The sequence below is a fragment of the Vipera berus genome (assembly GCF_964194415.1).
Source record: "Vipera berus genome assembly, chromosome: 2".
Taxonomy (NCBI): domain Eukaryota; kingdom Metazoa; phylum Chordata; class Lepidosauria; order Squamata; family Viperidae; genus Vipera; species Vipera berus.
The window spans coordinates 40,856,845-40,882,405 of record NC_138203.1 but is presented as its reverse complement, the minus strand read 5'-3'; the positions used below and the strand labels follow the sequence as shown (position 1 = coordinate 40,882,405).

The 25,561-nt window shown below is 39.9% G+C and overlaps 1 protein-coding gene across 1 annotated transcript in view; it reads right to left on the bottom strand.

Annotated features, from left to right (window-relative positions):
* The window catches only part of ADGRV1 (adhesion G protein-coupled receptor V1), a gene marked incomplete at its 5' end in the record, with an annotated part of 265,197 nt that overhangs the window by 192,811 nt on the left and 46,825 nt on the right, over positions 1-25,561 (bottom strand). Inside the window, 14 exons of the mRNA XM_081318856.1 lie at positions 1,600-1,779; positions 2,396-2,495; positions 3,468-3,598; positions 11,106-11,315; positions 14,384-15,195; positions 16,694-16,875; positions 17,410-17,654; positions 18,797-19,012; positions 19,955-20,170; positions 21,421-22,030; positions 22,535-22,674; positions 23,483-23,557; positions 24,857-24,986; positions 25,353-25,555. Of these exons, the coding sequence (XP_081174982.1) occupies positions 1,600-1,779; positions 2,396-2,495; positions 3,468-3,598; positions 11,106-11,315; positions 14,384-15,195; positions 16,694-16,875; positions 17,410-17,654; positions 18,797-19,012; positions 19,955-20,170; positions 21,421-22,030; positions 22,535-22,674; positions 23,483-23,557; positions 24,857-24,986; positions 25,353-25,555 (3,450 nt within the window). The remainder of the gene's footprint in view (positions 1-1,599; positions 1,780-2,395; positions 2,496-3,467; positions 3,599-11,105; positions 11,316-14,383; positions 15,196-16,693; positions 16,876-17,409; positions 17,655-18,796; positions 19,013-19,954; positions 20,171-21,420; positions 22,031-22,534; positions 22,675-23,482; positions 23,558-24,856; positions 24,987-25,352; positions 25,556-25,561) is intronic.

The window sequence follows — 25,561 nt, the reverse complement described above, 5'->3', positions numbered from 1 at the left end:
CGGAACCACTGATTGGTTCAAAATTGGGAAAGGAGTCTGGCAAGGCTATATACTGTCACCCTGCTTATTTAATTTATATGCAGAGTACATCATGAGAAAAGCAGGGCTAGATGAATCAAAAGTTGGAATTAAGATTGTCGGAAGAAATATCAACAACCTAAGATATGCAGATGATACCACTCTAATGGCAGAAAGTGAAGAAGAACTAAAGAGCCTCTTGATCCGGGTGAAGAAGGAGAGTGCAAAACTTCGGTTGAAACTTAACATTAAGAAAACCAAGATCATGGCATCCGGCCCTCTCAATTCCTGGGAAATACATGGGGAAGAAATGGAGGTAGTGACAGATTTTATTTTCCTGGGCTCCAAGATCACTGCAGATGGGGACTGTAGCCAAGAAATTAAAAGACGCTTGCTCCTGGGGAGGAAAGCCATGGCAATTGTAGACAGTACACTAAAAAGCAGAGACATTACCCTGTCAACAAAAGCGCATATAGTCAGGGCTATGGTTTTCCCAGTTGCAATGTATGGCAGTGAAAGTTGGACCATAAGAAAGTCTGAGCGCCAAAGAATTGAGGCCTTTGAACTGTGGTGCTGGAGAAGACTCCTGTTAATCCCTTGGACTGCCAGGCGATCAAACCGGTCAGTCCTAGAGGAGATCAACCCTGACTGCTCTTTAGAAGGCCAGACCCTGAAGCTAAAACTCAAATACTTTGGCCACCTAATGAGAAGGAAGGACTCACTGGAGAAGAGCCTAATGCTGGGAAAGATCGAGGGCAATAGAAGAAGGGGACGACAGAGAATGAGGTGGCTGGATGGAGTCACAGAAGCAGTAGGCGTGAGCTTAAATGGACTCCAGAAGATGGTAGATGACAGGAAGGCCTGGAGGAACGTTGTCCATAGGGTCGCGATGGGTCAGACTCGACTTCGCAGCTAACAACAACATAATATACTAGTTTTGGGACATGTGCAAATATCTAGATATTTGATATCTAGGTCTAGCTACCTTCTTCCTTATATGTTACAGCAGGCCAGTGAATGTTCAGAATGCATTGGCTGGTACGAACTGTAAATAAGCCAAAAGCACTGTCTTTTTTGCTGTGTTACTGTATGTCATTATGAAATTCCTTCCATAAAATGCCTCGTATTTTTATCATTTTAGTAAAAGTTTAGAAAGCCACTGTTTAAATTAAAATTTCACTCAATTCTCAAACAAGACTTTCCCAACTGTGTCCATTACTTCTTTTATCGGGTGAAAGGAAAAGCCATTTACAACACTGCAATCAACAACGTAGAGAATAGAGTGTACTTCAGTATATTTATGTATGCATTTGAGTAAAAGAAAGCTAGTTGGGTGCTAATATCCACCCTCTAGCCACTATTGACAGAGGGTACCTAATATACCTGCTCAGAATCAATTTAGCTGTTAGATTGAAAATATATTCCTTTTTCAGAGTTTCAGAGTTATTTATTTGGATGTTGATGCATTTTCTTCTGCTTTTATGACATAACATTGTGAAACATCGCAGGTAAGAAAGTAATAATAATGAAGCTATATGTACAAAAATATGCTTTAGAGCCTACATTCTTCTATCTACAGACCTAAAGATCCAAATTCTCTGTTAATGAAGAGTTGAATCGTCTTATTTTCCTCTTGGACTAATACAGTTCTGGATGAAGATGCAAAATTCAGAATGCCATAAGGTTCATCACTAGCCTCTACTGTCAAAACTGCTTCATATCCTTGATGATCCAAAATAGCACTGCCAGTAGAAGTGACGCCTAAAAATAAATTTAAAAATGATGTTAAAAAGCATGGCTCCCCAAAGGAATGTGCCCTTTAATTTAATAGAAAAAATGTTCGGTGGTATATGGCAAAAGATACTCCAATATGTTTTTCATAAAACCATGATCTATCAATCTTTTCATTCCGATTGTGACATAAAATACCACATAAAATAATTACTTATTGGGCTAGAGAAAATGACTAGTTGATTATATCTTAAAATGGTTTTAAAGAAGTAATAAAGAAATTAAAGAAGATTATGTTTATCATGATTATCACACATCATATCTTATTTTTGGAATCAAAAGCAAATTGTCTCCAAACAGGATTTGCCCCAGAGGATATTAAACGATTGTCCTCAAAATCTGGTAGACTACCATAGATTCTGGCTTAGATAGGACTTCACTTTGATCCAATATTCCTGTTAGACTGAATCATTAAATGGTTCTGTGGATCTGTGAACAGACTAACTCAGACAGACTGTTCATGGCATTTCAGACTGATGGTTTGTATTCACTAATGCATTCATCTTCAGATTACAAGATATTAAATAATCTAGTCATCATGTACGAACCAATCTTGATTTGCTATACTAATCTGCAAGATTGATACCTTGAGTTTTAATATTATGCAGGATTATGTGATATTCTTTCTTTTCTTCAGGAATCTGGTCATCCAGCAGGTATACATAAAGTGTTGCGTTTAGTGCCCCCTATTAGTTAAAGCAAAAAAGGACAGTTATTTAACAACTACTGTATAATAGATGAACCAGGCTAATACTGCTTGTAATAAAAGGAGTTAGAAGATGAAAAGGTGATTTGTAGAAATGAGTTTCAATGTTTTACCGGTAGTCCTCGACTTACATTTGTTTAGTGATTGTTCAAAATTACAACAGCAGTGAAGAAAGTGACTTATGATTGTTTTCCCACACTTATGACCATTGCAGTACCCCCATGGTCACATGATCAAAGTTCATATTGGCAGCTGGTTCATATTTATGATGGTTGCACTATGTCCCAAGGTCACACGATCACCTATTGTGACCTTCTGACAAGCAAAGTCAATGGGGAAGCCAGATTCACTTAACAACCATGATACTAACTGAACAACTGCAATGATTCACTTAACAACTGTGACAAGAAAAGTCATAAATTGGGACAAAATTTACTTAACAAATGTCTCACTTAGCAACATACGTTTTGGGTTCAATTGCACCTGTAAGTTGAGGACTACCTCTAACACATTGAAACTCATTTCTACAAATCACCTTTTCATCTACTAAGTTGTTTTATTACAAGCAATACTAGCCTCGACCATCTTATGAGAAGTCTTCCTTGCTAAGAACATTCCATTATTAAAAGCTCCTCACTGGCACAAAGTTACTACGACATTCACAATTTAGCAGAGTCTGCAGGTTTTAGGATATAACAGATTAATATCCAAATATTACGTTTTATTCTAGCAAATCCTACTGTGCTTGTAAAAGAACTAGGGAAGAGGCGCTACACGCTTAGAAATAAGTCCCACTGCATTTGTCTAAATATAGCTTACATCTGAGCAGATATGTATAATTTTGCATTGCAAATAAGGCAATAAAGTTGCCAGTCCATCTGTTCTCAAATCAAGTGCAAGCATTCACACTTTCTTTTCATTATGACATGTGAAGCAAATAAATGATAACTACCTCTAAAAAATAGAGCATGCCAGAAATATTTTCAAAGTTTTGTTCCAGATTATGGCCAACAATTTCCCAGTCAACAGTTACATTGCCAGCTCCTGGTGCAGTCCTTAGCACATGAAATTGTAACAGCTCTCCTAGAAATTAAAGAATACATAATATCATAAGATACAAGGAGAGCCAATATACTATTCGGGGGAGGGACAGAAAGTTCTAAACAGAAAGTTAAGTTGTAACACTTTTTTCCATTAGATTGTTTCAAAGATAAATATATGTTGAAGTAGCCGAAGGACCACTCGGGACGACAGGCTAGTTAATAAAAGGGTTTATTTAGAGCAAAGACAAACATAGAATAACTTGCCGGCTTTTATAGCCGGCAGCTGTCAGTGAGGGCCAATCAGGAGCGTTCATTTTGGCGCCGCGTCAATCCGGACCAATCCGCGTCGTCTTCTCTTGACAGCTCAGGCTTCCGCATGGTCCGGTGTTATGACAGCCGCGAGCTGTCAGTGGTTGCGCCTGCGCTGTGCGGGGAACTTTGACAGCTGTCAAAGTTCCCGCGTGTTCTCCTGTCAGAATGTTTCCCTCAGTTCTAACACCCTGTTAAATGATGTATATTTTACTGTTTATAAATATAATACATATATAATACACCCCTTACCCCTCCCCTGGAGCGTTCCCACCCCCTTGGTTGCCGGAACCTGCCCATTGGTAGTCCTTTAGGTAGGCGGGGGCTCTTCGGTTTCTGTTAGAACGGCGAGGAAGTGGTGGGTCGTCTGGTTCTGGTAGTTCGTTTTCTTGCTGTTCTTCTTCTTGGTTTGGTAAAGGTAGTATTTCTGGGGGGGGTTGTAGTTCCAGTTCTTCTGGTTGGTGTTCTGCGTTGTGTGGTGGTTGTCTGGGTCTGAGTTGGTCGATATGACGGCGTACGTTGCCATGAGTTTGTGTGGCTATTAGGTATGAAATGGGTCCCGTTTGTTTTAGTACTGTCCCCTGGACCCACTTGTTTTTGTCCGTGTATGACCGTGCCCATATCAATTGCCCTGTTTTGAGTGTGCGGGTTGGGTAGGTTTGCTCTTTTTCCTCCAGGTATGTGTCAGGGTGCAGTCTATCGAGCCGCGTTATTAGCCTCCTCCCCCATCTTAGTTCCGCCGGTGATTTGCCCGTTGTTGTGCATGGAGTTGCATGTTGTGACATGAGGAACTGGCTGAGCCGGCGTTGCCAGTTCCCCTTTGCGAATTTTTTCAAAGCTTCTTTTGTAGACCGCACCATAATTTCGGCCATCCCGTTCGACGATGGGTGGAACGGCGCAGACGTGACCAGTCTAATACAATTCTTCATAGCGAACATCTGAAATTCACGAGAGGTGAATTGAGGTCCATTGTCTGAAACTATAGTGTCTGGAAGGCCATGTGTGGCGAATATTTTTCTTAAGGCTTGTATCGTGGCTCCTGACGTTGTTTTTCTAAGGGGAGTGACTTCTAGCCATTTGGAATAGCTGTCCACTACAATTAGGAAACTTTGCCCCTGGATAGGTCCTGCAAAATCTAAATGAATACATGACCATGGGTTCCTCGTAGTCTCCCATTTGTGAATTGGGGCTTGGGGTGGCTCGTTTCGGGTCGCTTGACAGGTATAGCACCCTCCCACATATCTTTCTATTTCTTTATCTATGCCTGGCCACCAGACATAACTTCTAGCCATAGCTTTCATCTTGACTATGCCTGGATGTCCTTCATGTAATATGTGTAATGTTTGGTTTATGTTTTTCTCTGGTATTATGACCCGATTTCCCCACAGCAGGCATCCTTTATGAGTGGATATTTCATTTTTTCTGCTAAAATAAGGCTGGAATTGGGTTTGTGGGTTTTGTGCTGGCCACCCTGTTGTGGCCCATTTGAGAATTCTGCTAAGTATTTTGTCTGTAGCTGAATTTTTGGCTATAATGTTTGCGGACAGGGGACAATCTGGAAGTTGAGAGATTGCTAGAATCTGTCCAGCTGGGGCTGGATCTGAGTCCTTGCTTTGAATGAGCAGTCTGCTGAGGCAGTCTGCGTGTCCTAATTCCTTCCCCGGTTTATGTATTAACTGATAGGAATAGGCTGATAGGAATGTGGACCACCGTAGAATTCTTGGAGAGAGAATCTGTGGTGTAGTTTTATTCCACGTGAATATGCCCAGAAGGGGTTTGTGATCTGTAAATATAGTAAAGGGCCTCCCATAAAGGTAGTCGTGAAATTTTTTAACTCCTGCGACTATTGCTAGGGCTTCTCTGTCTATTTGTGCGTAGTTTCTTTCTGCTTTAGACAGTGTACGTGAATAAAAGGCTATGGGTCTTTGTGTACCATCCTTAAATAAATGACTTAACACTGCCCCGATTCCGTAGGGAGATGCATCGCAAGCGATGCATATTGGGGTGTCTTCTCTGAAAAGGGTGATCGTTGAGCTGTGGCAAATAATCTTTTTTAATGATTGGAAACTATTCTCATGTATTTTGGTCCAGGACCAAACAGTTCCCTTGTCCAGGAGCCTATGCAGAGGCTCCGCGATAGTGGCTTTATGGGGAAGGAAGGCATGGTAAAAGTTTAATAATCCTAAAAAAGCTTGGAGCTCTTGTTTATTCTTTGGGCTTGGTGCTGTTTGAATAGCCTTTAGTTTTTCTGTGGTGGGGTGGATGCCTTGGCCGTCTATTTTGTACCCTAGGAATTCTGTGGATGTGACTCCAATAGAGCACTTTTCCCGTTTCAGCTTGAGGCCGGCTTCTCTGAGCCGGCTTAGCACAGCTGACAGCCTGTCAGCTAAGTTTGCTTCGTTTTCTCCGGCGATGAGAACATCGTCGAAATAGGGGCAGACCCCGGGTATTCCTTTCAGGGTTTTCTCCATGATACCCTGAAAAATACCTGGGGCCGCCGATATGCCGAATTGGAGCCTTTTCACTTTAAAGGCACCGCGGTGGGTGACAATTGTCTGGGCTTCCGCCGTGTCATTAGTGACAGGCAGTTGCAAATACGCCTGCGTGAGATCAAGTTTGGCAAAAATGGTGCCAGAGCGGATAGAAGCAAATACGTCCCTTACTGCTGGCACCGGGTAAGCGTGGGGACTGAGGGCTAGGTTGAGGGTCGCTTTATAGTCCGCACATAATCTCACTTCCCCGTTAGGTTTAATAGGGGTGACTATAGGGGTCTCCCAGCTTCCCCCTTCCGTTGGTTCGAGCACCCCAAGACCTATGAGGCGATCGAGTTCGTTTTCAATTTTTTCTTTAAGGGCAAAGGGTACTCTCCTAGCTCTTATCTTAATTGGTTGGATTGCTGGGTTTAACTGTAAGGAGATGGGGGGACCGGTGTATTTCCCTAACGTGCCATCGAAGACGTCTGCATACTTGTTGCAAACGGCTTCTAGGCTGGGTGATTGAATTGTATTTACCCCCGTTATGGCGATTCCTAGCAGCTCGAACCAGTTTAACCCTATCAAGTTGGTGCGGTTCCCTGGCGTAACTAGGACTTCTAAGGGACCCTTGAACTCTTTGTACTGCACCGTAACCTTAGCCCTCCCTTCCAGAGGAATGGGGGTTTTCTGGAAGTCAGCTAGGTGGACCTGGGTTTGCCTCAGAGGGATTTTTTCCTTTCCCTGTTGACAGATCTCCTGATAAGTTTTAAGCGAAATTAAGGAGACTGCTGACCCTGAATCCACTTCCATGAGGCAGGGCACCCCCTGAATTCTTACCCTGATCTTAACCTTTGAGCTTAGGCTGTTTACCCTGTCAATTGTTTCTACCAGGGGCCCTGGCGGTTTTTCTCTGCTGGCCTGGGTAGCTGGCCTACCTGGGGAGTTTGCCTCCAAATCATTGATGTTCTCACGGCCCTTGCTGCGGCACACCGGTTTGATGTGGCCGGTCTTCCCGCAATTGTGGCACTTAGCGTTCCTAAACCGGCAGCTTCCTCGGGCATGGTTGCCCCCGCAGCTGGCACAGGCGGCCCGTTGCTCGTAACGCGGCGGTGGCGGAGGGGGGTTCCTGGACCTTCGGCGATCTGAAGTGTCGCCTCTCCTCGGTTGCCTGCGTTCCATTCTGCGTTGCAGGGCTTCCCCGTCGGTGAAATCCACCGACTCTTCGCTGTCGCTGAGGAAGGCGCTTTCTTGGAAGATGGTCGCTGGGCTCTCTGGGGTTGTGGTAGTCGGCTTCTTCTTGTGGCTGTGCTCGTAGGCCATGATTTCTCTGGTCAGCTCTGCCAGGCTCATGTCGGGTTTGGATGTCAGCTTCTTCTGCAGCCTCTCGTCCCTCAACCCGATCACCACCTGGTCTCTGATGCGGTCCTCCAAGTCGGGAAAACAGCAGTTCCGCGCGGCGTGTCTGACCCCAGCGATGAACTCGTTGGCGGGCTCGTCTGGCCGCTGTTTCTTCTGGGCAAATTGGACCCGCCAGTACAGTTCTGAGCGAGCCGGCAAATAGTACTTGTTCAGCTGGTCCACCAGGTCCGCGTAGGAGACCTCGGTGATGGGCACCGGGCTGAACAGGCCCACGGCAGCATCATACACTGGAGGTCCGCTGATGTATAGTAGCGCGGCGGCCTTTGCTCTGTCGTCAGTGATTTTACTGACGAGGAGGAATCCCTCGACCTGGCCTAGGTGTGATTGCCATCTCTCGGGATGGCGGGTATCGAATTCCCTCACACGGCCGAAGTTTGCCATGTCGTCCGGTCCTGGGTTGCTCCTATGGAAGTTAAAACTTCCAGTGTCAGCTCTTGCCGGGAACTCTCTTCCTCGGCCGTGACTTCAGCTCAGGAACTCTCTTCCTTGGCTGTGACTTCAGCTCCGGAGCGATCCCACCTTTGTCGCCAGTGAAGTAGCCGAAGGACCACTCGGGACGACAGGCTAGTTAATAAAAGGGTTTATTTAGAGCAAAGACAAACATAGAATAACTTGCCGGCTTTTATAGCCGGCAGCTGTCAGTGAGGGCCAATCAGGAGCGTTCATTTTGGCGCCGCGTCAATCCGGACCAATCCGCGTCGTCTTCTCTTGACAGCTCAGGCTTCCGCATGGTCCGGTGTTATGACAGCCGCGAGCTGTCAGTGGTTGCGCCTGCGCTGTGCGGGGAACTTTGACAGCTGTCAAAGTTCCCGCGTGTTCTCCTGTCAGAATGTTTCCCTCAGTTCTAACACCCTGTTAAATGATGTATATTTTACTGTTTATAAATATAATACATATATAATACATATGTCTTTCTGATTAATTGTTTCCGTTATCTGATTTGCTGTTAAATGACTGTAAAATACATAAATCAGGAAAAAAAACCTGCAACAACAATTCTTAACAAGTAAAAATTGAGATACAGACTTACTGCTTGCTTTTTAGACCGAGTTTCTCTAGCAAAGGTTTTCTACCCATGAGCATGAGAAAACTGGTGCTAGCAGAATTTATAGCTTTTATAGGTTTATGTTCACTACTATACATATTGGGATGGTAATTAGCTTCCTATTTATTTATTTATTTATTTATTTATTTATTTGTCACATACTGTAAAGCTGCCTATCTAACCAAATCGGGGAGGCTCCCAATCAATCGTTAAAAGATTTAAAATCATATTAAAACTATAAAGCAGAACAGATTAGAACATTGCAACAAAGACCTGGTGCCAAGTCAACCCTCTAATGCAGACATGTCAAACACAAGGCCTGGGGGCCGGATCCGGCCCACAAAGTGGTTTCATGTGGCCCACGAAGCCATCCTGGAAACAGTGAGGGAAAGGCCCCCACTGCCTTGGCCCTGGCCCAGAGACCCTCCTTCTGCCAGAGACCCTCAGATCTGTCCCACTCCTGCCTAGGCCCCCATAGGCACTCTTGATGCAAACAATGTAGAGCTGGCCTTGCCCACCCAGTAGGCCATATGCACTCCACCCAGTAGGCCATGCCCACCCAGGCCACACCCACCCGGCCCCTTGAGGGCAACCGCAATGCTGATGCGGCCCTCAATGAAATTGAGTTTGACACCCCTGCTCTAATGTGTCATTATCCTATCTTATCCTAGCACTTGGTGGTGGTGGGGGAGCCAGGTCTTCAAGGCTTTATGGAAGGTGAAGAGGATAGAGTCCTGCCAAATTTCAGGTGGCAGAGTGTTCCATTGGGCAGGGGCTGCCATAGAAAAGCATGCTTACTAGCTTCCATCAGATGGCAATACTTAGTGGAAGGGATTAGGAACATGCCTACCCTATCTGATGGGTAGATATTCTCAGGAAAAGGTGATCCTGCAGATAACCCTGGAATGACTTAGCTTAATGCAGTTTGCATGCTTAATGATATTATTCATTCCTAGGCAGTATTCTGGTCTCTAAGGAATGGATTCCAAACTTTAGAAATCTGAACAAATGACATTCTCCACAAATAATATATAAAGGTAAAGGTAAAGGTTCCCCCGCACATGCGTGCTAGTCGTTTCCGACTCTAGGGGCCGGTGCTCATCTCCGTTTCAAAGCCGAAGAGCCAGCGCTTGTCCGAGGACATCTCCGTGGTCATGTGGCCGGCATGACTAGACGCCAAAGGCGCATGGAACGCTGTTACCTTCCCACCGTAGTGGTCCCTATTTTTCTACTTGCATTTTTACGTGCTTTCGAACTGCTAGGTTGGCAGAAGCTGGGACGAGTAACAGGCGCTCACTCTGTTACGCGGCACTCGGGATTCGACCCGCCAAACTGCCGACCTTCCGATCGACAAGCTCAGCGTCCTAACCCACTGAGCCACCGCGTCCCCAAATAATATATAATATACAGTTATTGCTATCATTGTGTAATTAGCTCTGATTTATCTTTCAAATGTTGATATGATTTTACCAGAGAGATGGAAGGAATAAAATTATGAGTACAAAGATCTTATCAACCATCATATTGTTCGTGCAATTTTCTCATGCTCACAGATGGCTCTTTTTACTTATCAACTTATATTTGCTTTCATAAACTATTTATAATCATTAAGGTAGAAGAGAAAGGACTAAAGAGACAAACACAGAGCACCGCTGAATCAATTATGATGACTTCCAAAAGTGGTCTGTTGGTCTTCCATGTAAAAGGGTTATGTATACAAAACAGAATATAACACAGGCTAAATCCAGACTTTTTTCTCCATCCCTTCTATTATTGTAAATCACCCCAAATCCTGAAGTCTCATCTGTTTATCTCCTCACCTACCTACCAACCATTTACTTTAACTGTAATAGCTACTATAGAATTGCTGACTTAAAAAAAAGAAAAAATATTATCAACAAATGCAAATAACGTTAATCACAATATATTCCTCAAGTATTAATGTAAACATTTGTTGTATATACTATACAATTGTAGTATATTTCATCACAGATAAAAAAAACTTCAGCCTTTTTCTCATTCATGTGTTTTCAAGTCTTTCAGAATATGGAGAATTGGCAATAAGCAGATTCCTGTGCAATTCCTCCCATACTGTAAATTTGTATATTATTACATAATATTAATTTCTAGGGATAGATTTTTTTTTTCTTAGGGATAAATTCATCATATTAAGGCAAATAAATTGATCAAATTCCTCTTTCTGTTTTTCTAAGCAACAGATTGATCAAGATGAGAGAAAGCCTAAATTCAAAGTTTAATCACTCACAAAGAAAGAGAAGCGAAAATGGAGACAAACCCACCTTCATGAGCAATTACAGATCTTGAGGATGTTTGAAAACTAAGAATTCCTGCTACGTTGTCATTGGCCAAAATCACCACTGTGACAGTGGCTGAACTGGGTAAAATACGGCTACCACCTTCAGTGTGGGTCAAAGTAATCTGAACGGTTTCATCATCTTCGGGGTCAGAGTCATCTAGAATAGTCAGAGTGACTGGCTTTTTTGTCTCACCTGGTAAGAAAAATTAGAGCACTTTATGTTTTGTAGCAAACATTCCAATGTTTAGAAGAACCCTTACTTCTCTTAGATAAACCAAGAAGCTTTCTAGATAAAAGCATATAAACAAAGCAGCTTTAGCATATAGTACTATTTAAAACTGTTCCTTTATATCCCTTTTTACTTAATCATTGATGTTTCTTAAAATTCTCCTATGAATGTAGAAAATATTCCTTTGCTAAAAAAAAATAGTGTCTTGGAGAATTAGAATGTTAAGATATTCAAAATGTGCAAAATCTTAAGACAACAAATAAACCCTATTCCCCATTATAGATGGACATGGAATCTTAAAATGTAGTATAGATTGTCCTTGTTTAGCTATCACAATTGGGATTGAAAACTTGGTTGTTCAGCGAAGTTAAATACTTCGACTGGGCTTATGATCTTCAGTTTTCCTTTGCTTTAAAGTCCTGAAAATCATAAATTCAAGGACTGGTTGTGAAGTTACTTTTTCCAACATTGTCGTAACCAAAAACAGTTGCCAAATTAGGCAGTTGCTAAATGAGGGCTACCTGTATTTCTTTCCTTGGTTATTGTAACATGAACTAAATCAATGTCTTATTCTCTCTTCTACCGTGATGTTTTCATTTCTATTTTGAATTATATGGAAAGAAAATCACATTGAGGTTCCCAGATAAAGAACATGTTGAATGAGATAACTGTTTTAATCTCTGAAAATAAAATGCCACTTTGACAAATTGGACTGGGATGGGGGTAAAATTGTAAAACACTTTATTTATTTTAATGGGGTATTTATTTAGGCTAGGCAGAGTTTTGAAGGGCACAATCCTGATCAAATTTCCAAGGTAGCATCAGAATGTAAATTTGGATCAAAGTGTCAGAAAAAACCTGCTTCCTCGGTCCCTTCAGAAGAAAGCATTTAATCAATAGGACCAGAAGCATCCTGACACTACCCAATCATAAAGGATGAGCAGAAATGGTGGAAGAAAGATGGGCCCTTCAGATAACTAGGCTGTCAACTTTAAAAATAAACATGGCTGTAGCCATTTTCCCTATTCATTTTCAGTTGACACATAAAAAGGTGGGAGGGGGGATTGCCAGGTGCTTGGCTAGTCAAAATATTCTTTTGTCCTATGGGAACCAAGGTCATTGGCTGCTCCCGAGACTGCAGGCTGAGCATTTTGTGAAAAGCCCACCAAGAAGATATATTGAGGAATGTAGTTGCTTCCATAGCTTTAGAGGTGAGATTTCTTAACTTTGTATTGGGGAATTATTACATGTGTCTTCAGACTTTGCTTCACTTTTGATGTGGCAATACTTTTAACTAATAAACATGTTATTTGAGGAATTTGCAAGCCTCGGACTTGTGCTTTATTTGTCTCTGTCTGTCAGAACCTTGACATAGGCACTACAGTATGAACAAGTTTGTAGATAGTAACCCAAACCCTGAATTATACGCAGAAGGCTCTTGGTAACTAAACCAAGTCATGAAGCAGACTTGCTATGTTTTGCCTATAACTGTCTACCACTGCATTCTGGAGGAGCTGAAGATTCTGAGTTATCTTCTAAGGCAGCCTATGTAGAATGCACCACTATAATCCAAAATGAGTGGCCATTGTATGAATAGCGGTTCTAGGGCATCCCTATACAGATTATGAGCACAATTTGCTCACGAGATTAATTTGTGCAAATCTTTCTGGCCACAAGGAAGATATGTGTCCTCAAGCAGGTGCAGTGAGTCCAAAGAGACATCCAAATTATATACTGGTTCCAAAGATGGAAGTACAACTCTGTACAAGAGTAAAGATAGGACCCAGTGATCCTAATATCCAGTCTTCTCAGGGTTGAGCTTTAGAATGTTTCTTTTCATGCAGATACTGTAACTTCCAGATACTGAGAAAAACTTGAAAGCATCATCTGGATATCATTAGCATACTAATGATATCTGATTCCAATCCAACAGTGACCTTACCCAATGGCCTTAGGTAGATGTTCAAAAGGAGGGGTGAAAGCATGGATCCCAGAGGCCTCCCATGTGTCAAGACTCAACTTATCCCCTCCTTCAACACTAACTGAAGCTGACTACAGAAAAAGGAGAGGAATCTCCACAGAAAATGGGATTAATTCTAATCCCTTTAGCAGTCCAGAAGGATACCATTGTTGCTAGCATCAAAACTAGTGAGAAGCCAAGACGAACTAGGATGGTTGCACAATACCCATCCCAGATCTGCCAAAAGTCCTCAGTAAGCATGATCAGTGCTATTCCCAAACTTATTGTCTCCCAGGAATCTATAGAATTCATTTGTTCCAGGGCCTGTTGAAACTGAAGACATTACCTTTTCCACAACATTTTCCCCAAAGGTAAGGGACTGGATAAAAATTGTTCATGACTCTAGGGTTCAGTGCTGGTTTTTAAAGGAAAGGGTACATTGCCATCTCCTTCAAATCAGGCAATACCACCCCATATCTCAACTAACCAAATATTTATTATAAGGACTCAAGTACACATCACTCCCTGAGTAGCAAGATTTTTGGTACCTAAATTGTTAGTTGTAAACTGTCTCAAAGGTATATCAAAATTACAAATCATCTCTTATTTTATATGACTGAACACTTGTTGACAATTCTACACACACAGAGATATCTTCTATAAATATAATTGAAATTTTAGTCATTTTAGAAAAGGTAGTATGAAATCCTTTTAAGACTGTATTTCAAGCGGCATAAAATACCTATATTTAATGAGTTTTAAATGCTGGAATTCAAAACTATAATTTATGGATGATAACCTTCAGTGAGATGTCATGTGTATTTTCTTACAATCTTCCTGTAAATCAGGGGTGTCAAACTGCCAGCCCGCGGGCTGGACGTGTCATCAGGAAACCACGCCCACCCCATTGTCAGCAACGGAGAAAAAGCTCTGATATGTTGTGCGATGTCACGTGATGTCGTGAGTCTGACATGTCTGCTGTAAATCACTATAAAGCTTGATATATGGCAATGATTGTACAGGACAGTAGCATACTGAGTTTTTAATTAGAGGATTCTTCCAAATTTCTTACCTTCTGCAAAAATCAGGACTTCTCCATCACCTATAAAATCCAGATTTGGGGTAGCTGTGCCACCACTAATGCTCCATTCCACCATCACCTGTCCCAGACTACCTTCTGTTCTATGTATCATCAACTGCACAGTATTCTGAGGCCATTCTTCTACTTCCACATAAACACCATTCTCAGTTGAATGGGGACTGATGCTATAAATTACAAACACACCAAAAGCATCCCCATTCATTAGTATTACAACTGTAGAGGTGTTTGGTTGCCCTATGACTGGCTGATTTTCAATGCTAGCAGTGACATTTATCAGCACAATTTGTAACAAAGAAATGGCAAACTTCTCATCCAGTTCCGGAAAATCATCAGGTAATATGGAGACTGTGAGGTTTGCAAATTCTTCTCCTTCTTCCATGATCACCCACTGGCTGGTAACAGGCTCGTAGTCATTATTAGCAATTGCTTGTGTACTGAAAATAGCAGTTAAGGTGGTAAGGTTTTTCTTGTATATCCAGAATCCTGAGTTGTTGGTTATTGAGCTACTCCAAGATGCCACCCAAAAACATGATGGAATTTCAGAAATACCAGAGAAATAAAAAGCTGAGCAGGCTTGCTCTTTCAAACAGAGAATAGCACAAGTGTACAGAGAATCATTGGCTAGTAAAAGATTCACTCTGGTCACATGACTCTCATCTGGAATTCCTTGTATAGGTGCTTCATAATAGCCTAATACATCCAGCCCTTGCTCTTGTGCAAGAGTTAGGAAATCAATATCTGAAGTGCTGTAAAATATCATCAGCTGACCAAATCTTCCACCGCTACAAATTAAACAAATGACAAAATTAAATAATGATTAGAACAGTTTTTGTGATATAGTTATCATAGTTAAATTTGAGGGGATGGGGGATGCAAAAAACCAAAAACAAAACATAGCTTTGAACTGTTATGTTTGAACTGTTAAATAGGATTCTTTACAGGATATTGTAATCTTACTTCAGATGCTTAGGATAAAAAGCAGAAAGGGAAGCTAAGAAATAGGGATTAAAGGAAGGGTATTTTCCCTAGGTTTTACAAAAAAATGGGGGGGGGGCTTTAGATGTGTAGGCTTATATGTTCTAAGTTTATTCAGACTAGAAGTCCTTTCTATGATCTCATTCAAGAGCATTCCCTGGTGTCCTTACTTCTGAACTACATTCATTGGCGTTCTCTGATTAATTTGCTGTGCCTTCCTTGAAATTTTTCATTGGAAACATGTTTTTCCTACCTTAGAATTCAGTCAGGGTTTCCAATATTCATATTTCGACACACATATGCAAAACAGCAAGTATCATAGAACACCACCCTTATTTATTTAATCTTTATGACACATAGAACCAGAAAATAAAACTTATTATTTTGTAATGTTACTATTGATGTGTTTCAGTTAGGTTTGCCTAATTACATACAATCTGTTCTCATAGTTCTACACCAAGTATCTGGATGCAAATAGCAATAGCACTTAGACTTATATAACACTTCACAAATAATTCATATATATATTCATATAGCATATATTCATATGCTAACACATAATTTTGCATTCATTTTACATCTATGGGAGGTATATAAATATATATTAGATAAATATATCTAAAATATATATTAGATAAATATATCTAATATATCTAATTCAAGGTTGACTCAGCCTTCCATCCTTCCGAGGTAGGTAAAATGAGGACCCAGATTGTTGGGGGCAATTAAGCTGACTTTGTAATAATGCCGCTTGTGGGGTGTGTGAAAGCCCTAATAAGCAGGCATATACATAGAATGAAGGCTACTGCTAAGCTTGTAAGCCGCCCTGAGTCTTTGGAGAAGGGCGGGATATAAATGGAATTAAAATAAAAAAAATAATATATTTTATTCTATATCTCTTAATGCCTACAAAGCAGGAATATGCACAAACACATACATACATTTAATTAAAGTTAATATATGATGAATGCTATTTGAAAAGTAATATTACAATCAGTAGGAATTACTGCTTTTGAGGAAACATTCATTAGATAAGCTGCAGAATTCTCTTCCTTGCAGCAAAATCTGTACATGCCTCAAGCAATTTTGGAACCGATCAAGGAAAAATACTTTAGAATCAATTCTCACAGTTTGAGTTTTGGAGTTTGTGTTGGTTTATTCAAAATTGTCTCATTTTTATCTACAGTACATAGAGTTTTCTCCAGTAAGCTGTAAATTGTAATATATTGCCATAAATAATGTATTGCAGAGAAACAAAGTAATTATTAGCCATAAGCTAGTAAGGTATTAGGGTATTAAACAGACCTCCTTTTTATTGTTATGTTTGCGATTGAACTTCTCTCCAATGGCTCTTGAATATGATACAGGTTTTCTTGAAAGGTTACTGTTCCATATGGGTTATCATTGGCAGGAATTACAATATTTGCCAGTCTATATAGTCCAATAGTACCTCCATTGGAAGCCTGAGTTAATTCCACTCTGATAATCTATAAAGTATTTTGGACAAACGATTAGTATGGTGCAGAAAAATATCATTAGCTCCAGGGTTTGATTTCAAAATTAAACATGGCCACAAAATACCTAAACAAAACGTAAGTTCTTATTGATATTCAAGGTATTAGCAATTTAAAATGTAAAAATTTCTCAAGCCTATGATCAAGAAAGTTCTAGTGGTACACAAGGAAACAATTTTCACCCCTGCAGCAGCTCAGTATAAGTTCTGAAAAATTGTTCTAGAAGGTAAGAGACTTATAGATCAACATTCGAGGACTGAGAATCCAGCAATTATCTTGTCCTATAGAAAAAAGTTCTCAGATTTCTGCTCTCCCCACAAATCAATGGATATTTATTAACATTATTATTACTATCATCACCAATATTCCATAGTATTGCATTTTCACAAGTCCAATATTTGTACCTAAGTTTTTTATAAACAAGACTTTTACACACACACACACACACACACACACACACACACACACATTTCTTCTTTTCACATTTTGTCTTATTTCTCAGCTTACCTCTTCAATTTCTGGAACATCATCATTCAGAATCTCTAATGTCAAGTTCTTCATGGTTTCCCCAGGGGAAAATCGAATATTGCCTAAGAAGACTTTCAAATCACTGGCAGCAAATTGCCCATCAATGGTAGCAATCCATTCAATAGTCACATTGCCAAGTGTTCCAGCGTTGCGAATAACTGGCAGATCGATCAACACTGTATTGGCTTCAGGTTCTTTGACAACTGTATTAGTGGTCTGGAAAACTAATAAAATGAAACTTTAATTTTTTTCACTGTAATTTATTTTTTCTGTTCATTACATACTTTAAATACATATCTTAATTGAAATTTATTTTTTATAATCAAATGCAAATAATCACTGGATTATTTAAGTTACTGCATATCATAATCTTGAGTAGTCTTCCTAAGTTAACAGTCAAAGCCTGTTTTGTCCACTCCAACAGCATTAGAGCAAAAATGGGGGAATCAATGGAAATCCAGCACCAGAAATGCAGCACCTGCATTTTTGCTGCCCAAGGAGCCTCATCCTCATTCAAACAAGAGGCAGCAGATTCCACAGAACAGAATATTATGACATTAAGGTAGAGACAGTACTGATAAATCTTCTACAAATGTCTTCGTTTAATAATCTCTCTTTAATGGAAACTTGAAGAAAAGGAAAATGAAAATGTTCATAAAATGTTTCAGATCCAACTCTAAAGTGGTATTGAAAAATTTCCCTGCTGGCTCAGAATGCTAACTAGCTCAATCTTTCTCCAACTGTTGGTTAACAAAAGTGAACAATGGCCTATGCCTTTAATATCACTGTATTTAAATATTTATATTCTTGTTTGATTACTAATAGCTTGAGGTGAATAGGAAGAATATAAACCTTTTAACTTCACCAGAACCCTGTGAAGTAGACTAAAAAGTAGATTTAAAATAGGGTCTGCTCCTCCCCTGTCTCTCTTTTGATTTGTATTCATCTTGCTTTTGTAAAGTCTTCTATAATACCACAAAAGGATAGCCTAATTTCACAGAGTGCACAAGAGAACAAGTCAAGATTTAGGGAAGGGAGGCAGAGAGGGGCGCAGAGAGGAGGACTAAAGTCTTCTTTCTGGGGGGTTGGGTCACAGTACTTCTCATGAGACAAAAAGAAAAGATTGCATGGGTTGTAATGTTTAAGTCTTAAATTTAAAATTGTAAAGTCCAGTGTGAGAGTACTGACAATAATCTACAATATTTTATCATGGTTTCTGAGGAAGTGTTTTCAAAAAAGGAAAAAGCGCCCATAAAATATTTTGAAAAGAAATATTGTTGAGATGAAAGGTAGATTTAAACATTAATCTTACTGTGATATTCTTGAATTCATAGATGGTTTTATTAATATTTAAATGCCACCTTACCAAAAGAACCAAATGGATCATCCGAAGCCTCAATAGTTATAACTGCCTGAGTTAGACTCCCAAGTAGTGCTCCGCCTGTTGTCTGATTGAGCAGCTGCACACGAAAGGACTCCTCCCTTTCAGGGTTCATATCATTAATTATATAAATTGGCACAGCTTTGCTGGTCTCTCCTTCTAGTAAGACAACATCTGAGGAAGCTACACTGTAGTCTTCACCTGTGTATAACAAAGATGCCCATTCAAAAACATGATGATACTATTTCTTTGTATTATTTGAAATTCAGATCTGATGAGCAGAATCTATGAGAAAGGTTGGAGAAGGTAATACAGAATACGCTTGCAACAATGAATTCACGTTTTTAGTCTTTCTATATTTCATATTACTACAACGCAAACCTTCTTTGAAGAAATAATGTTTGGGCACACGGTCTACTGAAAACAGGTATCCAAAATAGAGTGTATATGGATAATTGATATTGTCTGATCTGAATTGTTTTTTTTTTTCAAAAGCTGGCATGCCTTGTCATCAAATTAATTTGTTTTACCATGAGAACAATATATCTGGAAAACCTGGGAGATGATTTTAGGTTAATCAACACAATAGGTTACAAAGAAATTTAAATTAAAACATATGACAGAATGATCATGTAAACCTGAATTCAGCAAAGGACCATGTGTGCCATGCTGTATGTTTTTCTTTTGTTTATTCCATGCTGAAACATTTTTTATATCTTACATTATAAAGCCATATTAGCAGATATCAGAATGAAGCAAGAAGGTAAATATTTCAGTCATCTGGCACAAGAGGCTACACTGGATTATAATATCCTTCCTGTGTTATCTACACATTGAGATGGTGGCATCAAGAGGGAAGACTATGTAAAGTGCGCTCGCCAGTTTAGATCTTTTGCCTCAATGCATGGAGGTAGTTAGCAAAAATGAGTAGTGGGAACAGACCAATGAATACAACTCCTTTTATCACTGATATGGTTTGAACTGGACGAGCAACAAATAAGAAAGAAACATTTGAATTTCTGAACATGCTTAAGGATTCTATGACATGCAGACATATTCCATGTAAAGCTTTCTGATAATATTCTTGCCATTTGCTTATAGCTGTTGTACATTTTTGCCGTTGCATTGTAATCCATCTCTTACCAGCAGTTGCTGTAATTGGCACTGCTCTAAATTTCACTGAAACATCTGCAAAGATTCCTCCAGTCCTTGTGACATTGATTATTGGTCCAATATAATTTTCAGGTACTTGGACAGCCAGTGCAGAGAGCTGTAATGTTCCAAAAGCATCATCATTGGCATTGATAATTATATGAGCAATTGTACTAGTGGTAGATCCAAGGCGAGGAGAATCTGAAACTGAAATAGAGAAGAATTTGAAGGATTTCCAATTTAACAATACACTAGAATTTCACAATAAAATAACCACCTTATATCTACTGTTGTGGAAAAGTAAGCAATGATTTTCTAAGGACATTTGTTCTGATTTGCAGTAATTATAGCAATGTTATTTGCACAGTCCAAATAACCATTAATGTACAGTATACAGAGAGAGGAAGATAAATGTGGAAGGGGTGGGAATGCATGACCAAAGCAATATTCATGGCTTATTTCCATTGGTTCATTACCACATCGGACATCATTTTTAAAAATATCAGCATGGATCTTGTCACTTCATGGCTAATAGAAAGAATTTCATTTCTTTATCAATGTGGTATCTATGTTATGGAAATGTGAGGATACGCACATCACAGTCTACCTCAGGGGTGTCAAACTCAATTTCATTGAGGGCCACATCAGCATTGAGGTTGCCCTTATGGGGCTGGGTGGGTATGGCCAGGGTGGGTGTGGCCTACTGGGTGTGTGTGGCTAGAGTGCGTATGGCCTACTGGGTGGGCATGGCCAGCTCTACATCGTTCGCATCAAGAGTGCCTATGGGGGCCTGGGCAGGAGTGGGACAGATCTGAGGGTCTCGGGCAGAAGGAGAGTCTCTGGGCCAGGGCCAAGGCAGTGGGGGCCATTCCCTCACTGTTTCCAGGATGGCTTCGTGGGCCACATGAAACCACTTAGCAGGCCGGATCTGGCCCCCGGGCCTTGTGTTTGACATGTCTGGTCTACCTGCTCTGCTATAGCTTCAATTATTACTTTCCTCTATTATTTAGTTGTTTCTACTAGCCAGCTTTAGTTTTACAGTAAAGTGAACCTATGACATTAATCAGCAGCAGATTCTACAATTGGATTTGCAATGGTTAAAAAAAACAAAACCAAGGCACAGAATGGTCATGGTTGGGTGTGAACATGTGTAAATGAGGGAGTTAATTTGATTCCTGGTGACTACATAGACAAGTCCATCCATTTTTATTGGCAACTTTTTCAGAATTATTGCCTTCTTTCTAGAGCTGAGAAAGTGTGGCTCAAAGTCAACCAGCTGGCTTCTGTGCCTAAGACAGGAGTAGAAGACAGATTTTCTCATTCCTAGCTCAGTACCTTAACTATTAAACCAAAGTGGTTTTAGTCACGTATAATGTTGCTAAATATAATTTTGTAAAGAAAATATAATTTGAGTTATGCTTTAAATATTACTGAATAAAAAACAGATTTAGCCTTACTTGGCTGATGACTGACTTCTCCTATCAAAGTAGCACCAAGAAGCTCAACAAATACAGATTCAGATTGCTCTGGTTCATCATCATCCAGAATAGGGAGGTGTAGTGTAGCTTCACTTTCGTTGGCTGGAAGGATTACAAATCCTGAAATGGGCAGATAATCTTTCCCCAATGTTGCCCTTGCAATATTTGATGGCAGATAGAGTGAGTCATCTTCATCATGCATGGTTCTATATGTAACCTTGACTACTCCCAACTGACCTTTCAACCTTACTATTGTTAGGGTGACATTCTTGGTTTCTTCCTCAACTTTAATTGGCCTATTTTTTTCAGAGAAAATCAAAAGTCCGTATGGGTCATCATTTGCAAGAATAGTCAATGTAGCATTTGTGTGAACTCCAAGTCGCCCATGTGTAACATTAATGATATAAACTGAAAATGTCTTGTCCAGTTCTGGAATTTCATCAGACAAAATATGTACAGTTAAATTTGCTTTTCTTTGCTCCACATGGAATATTATGTTGCCACTTGTTGCAGTCACATCTTCAGTATCATTTGGCACTATGAACCAATATAATGTCACCTGAGACAATGCACCATGATGTCTAATAACCTGAAAAGCAAAGCAATACTTCATCATTATTGTATCATGTAAGACAAATAACTAAATCACTTAGCTAGACAAAGATTCCTAGGCCACTTTACATATTACACAGATGCATGTTCACAATTTTAATCAGCAAAATAAATTTGAGACAAGATTTCCAGGCAGTTTTTATAACCTTTCTGCCATACATTCATAATTCCCTGTCTCATGACCTTTGTATATAATTATCCTGTCAGTCTTGCATCTTGACACTGAACTGGAGTATCACTAATACGAATGCTACTAGAGTATCACTAACATGAGTGCTATAAGTAAATAAAAATAAGGTATTTCTAATATCCTGTTGTAAAACTCAGGTATCCCTGCCTATTAGAGAGGGTGGAAACAGAGATCATGACAACTAGTTATCAGCAAAAGAAACCCTATTTTGGGGAAAAAAAATATAACCATGGAGGATTTCTATAACAAGTAAAGTATGCAAACTCAAGAGTAGTATATGGGACTGCAGACCTCAAATGTGATGTTTCCTCTTCCATCTTCAGGCTCCACTCCACTTTGAGAGAGGGATTCAGCACCGAACTCAAAGACCCCATGTGCATTGTCAGAGGCTTCAATAGTCACTATGATATGAGATGCTATTCCCAGATTGCCTACTGATATCAAGGATAATATATATATATTATGCATCAATACTAACCAATTAATTGGATCACATCTTCACTTATAATACCCGAAACTTAGTATCCGGTATCAAAATAAATGTAACTTAGCTGAAACAGATTTTATTTAATGTATCTCAAAAGGTTTGAGTTGCAACCCTAAACACACAGGCAGGTGTAGACAAACATTATTTAGAAAAAGTAGCTTTTCTGACACTGCCTCCCTACAGCATTCATCTAACATTGAAAATCCTCTTTCATAGATTAGAAGATATTAAATGGAATAAATTCCATTATTGAAATATATCTCCAACTTGAGGCATTTCAAAGGACTCCTCTTTTTTTCAACTCAGTATTATTGTTTAACTTATTCAGCAAGCTTCCCTGCCTTTTCTGGGTCCGGAGGAGAATTAGGGAACAGAGGAGTCTTTAAAACCATTTTGCATGTAAATCATCATGACAGAAATGTGGGAGGCTGGCATGGGAGCTTTCTTACCATGCCAGGGGCAAAGGGGATCTGAAAAGTGCCTTCGAACACAGAGAGCTTTCCTTATGCCCCCGGAAAAATAAATCTGGTAATATACTTTGAAATTAAACATCTGACTTTGAATAAGAAGGGGAAAAGGCTGAATTCTTATTAAGGTGTAATTGTACGTTATTGTGCAGTTTCTTTTAAAGTAGCCAGAATGCTGGGAGTTGAAATCAAAACATCATAAAGTTGACAAATTTGAAAAACACGGTTTTAAAACAGTGAAGCATAGCTCTGAGAGAGGGGAAAAGTCCAGAAATCACTGCTTACCATATTGATGGACAGGAGGAAGGAAGTAGAAATCACCATCACCACTACCACTGCCACCATTAAAGAATTCAGAAACTTTAAAAAGACAAAGATACACAGTACATATACATATATAAAATGCAGATGATAGATAGCATTTCAAAGTATCTGGGGCAAATGTCAACAAAGAAGATAAGCTTGAAAAAATTAAAAGAATTTTGAAAGCTTAAGTTACTAAAAGCCAAAGATTATATTTTTTTTTCCCGTTAGCTACTTGTATCAACTGTCTTTAACTAAGAATGACACATACCTGGTAAGTGAAAAAGCAAAGAAATTGGAAAAGGCAGAATTTATAAATCAAAATTCTCTGAATTAATATGTTATGAAAATAATATTAAAACAAATAAGGATTTATTTACTAATGGAATAGACTTCCTCAAATTGATCTTAACTCCATGCAGTTTTCTTCACAACAAGGCAAAAGCACTTTTACATTGTTTTCATTATTATTATTATTATTTACAGTCTAGTCTGTATAGCCCAGTAATTTCTGGGGGTGCCTTAGCTGACTTTTTAACAAGATTCGATTTTTTTAAAAAAGATCAGCCAGAAGTACATGCAGCAAAAGAAGTGCCTGTGAAAAAGAAGTGCCTGTACTTCCATGGCATTAGAGGTAATCAAGGACAAGAACTGGTGTCAGTTCTGGAGTTACCATAAAGCTATTGAATACTTATTATTTCATGTTTTCATGAAGCTTCAGATAATCATGTGTCAGATAAAGTGATGGCTAAAACAGAGCCCCTACTATCGTGGTACCTGACAACATACACTGTATAAAAGGTAAAGGTAAAGGCTCCCCCACACATGCGTGCTAGTCGTTTCCGACTCTAGGGGCCGGTGCTCATCTCCGTTTCAAAGCCGAAGAGCCAGCGCTTGTCCGAGGACGTCTCCATGGTCATGTGGCCAGCATGACTAGACACCCCTTCCCACCATAGTGGTCCCTATTTTTCTACTTGCATTTTTACGTGCTTTCGAACTGCTAGGTTGGCAGAAGCTGGGATGAGTAACAGGCACTCACTCTGTTACACGGCACTTGGGATTCGACCCGCCAAACTGCCAACCTTCTGATCGACAAGCTCAGCGTCCTAACCCACTGAGCCACCGCGTCCCTGTGTATACACTGTATAGTACCTACTTTATGTGGAGTATCTTGTTTAACAACAGTGAAGAAATGCAACTAATATTTTCAACAGAAAATTAAACATCTAATGCTTTTCTAAAAGAAAATTCAAGTTATTTTTGAGTTTCACCAGAATGAATTAAATGTAACTAAATTTCAATCCCCAAAGAGACAGAATGTGTTATTATTATTATTATTATTCCATAAACATTTACCTGCCCCATCTGGATTCAGCAATTCTACTTTGAAAGACTTTTCTAGCTCAGGGAGAGAATTGTCTGTAATGTTCACAAGAATGTGCTTGTATCTTTCTCCTGGCAGAAATTCCAAGGTCCCTGTAATTCCCTGTAGGGAAAAAAAGCTGTTAAAAGATCCACATGAGGCCACTATATGTGTCAAGCTGTCATTTACTTGGGACAGGTCCATAGTTGCCATAGAGGCCACAAACATCTGAGCCAACTTGGACTCAGCATCATAGGGTGCCAAATTAAAATGACCAGGCACCAACAGCCTAGGGAACTCTATTACCAATTCAGCCATGGAATGCAGAAGCTAAGACAAGAATCCCATAGGTAGCAGGGACAGCAGTATCCTAGCAGCAATCCCAACTATTCCCTTTACTCTGAAACACTGACAAGTATACATTGGACATACTATTTCAATGATAAACTCATTGAAGCTAACTGGCCTATATCAGGTATTATCACATACCTGATAATCTTGAGGGCTGAATGCTGTTAGTGCAACTGTTCTGTATTGTGCCACAATTGTCCCAAGAAGGCCTTGTGCTCGAACAACAAGCAAGCTGACTTGTCCTATTTCTTCCTTGATAGTAATGTGGGGTGCTGTCATGGCTGAAAGAATGGTTTCATCAGTACCTGAAGGAGGCTGCCCAACAGAGAACTGCAACAAACCTGGCA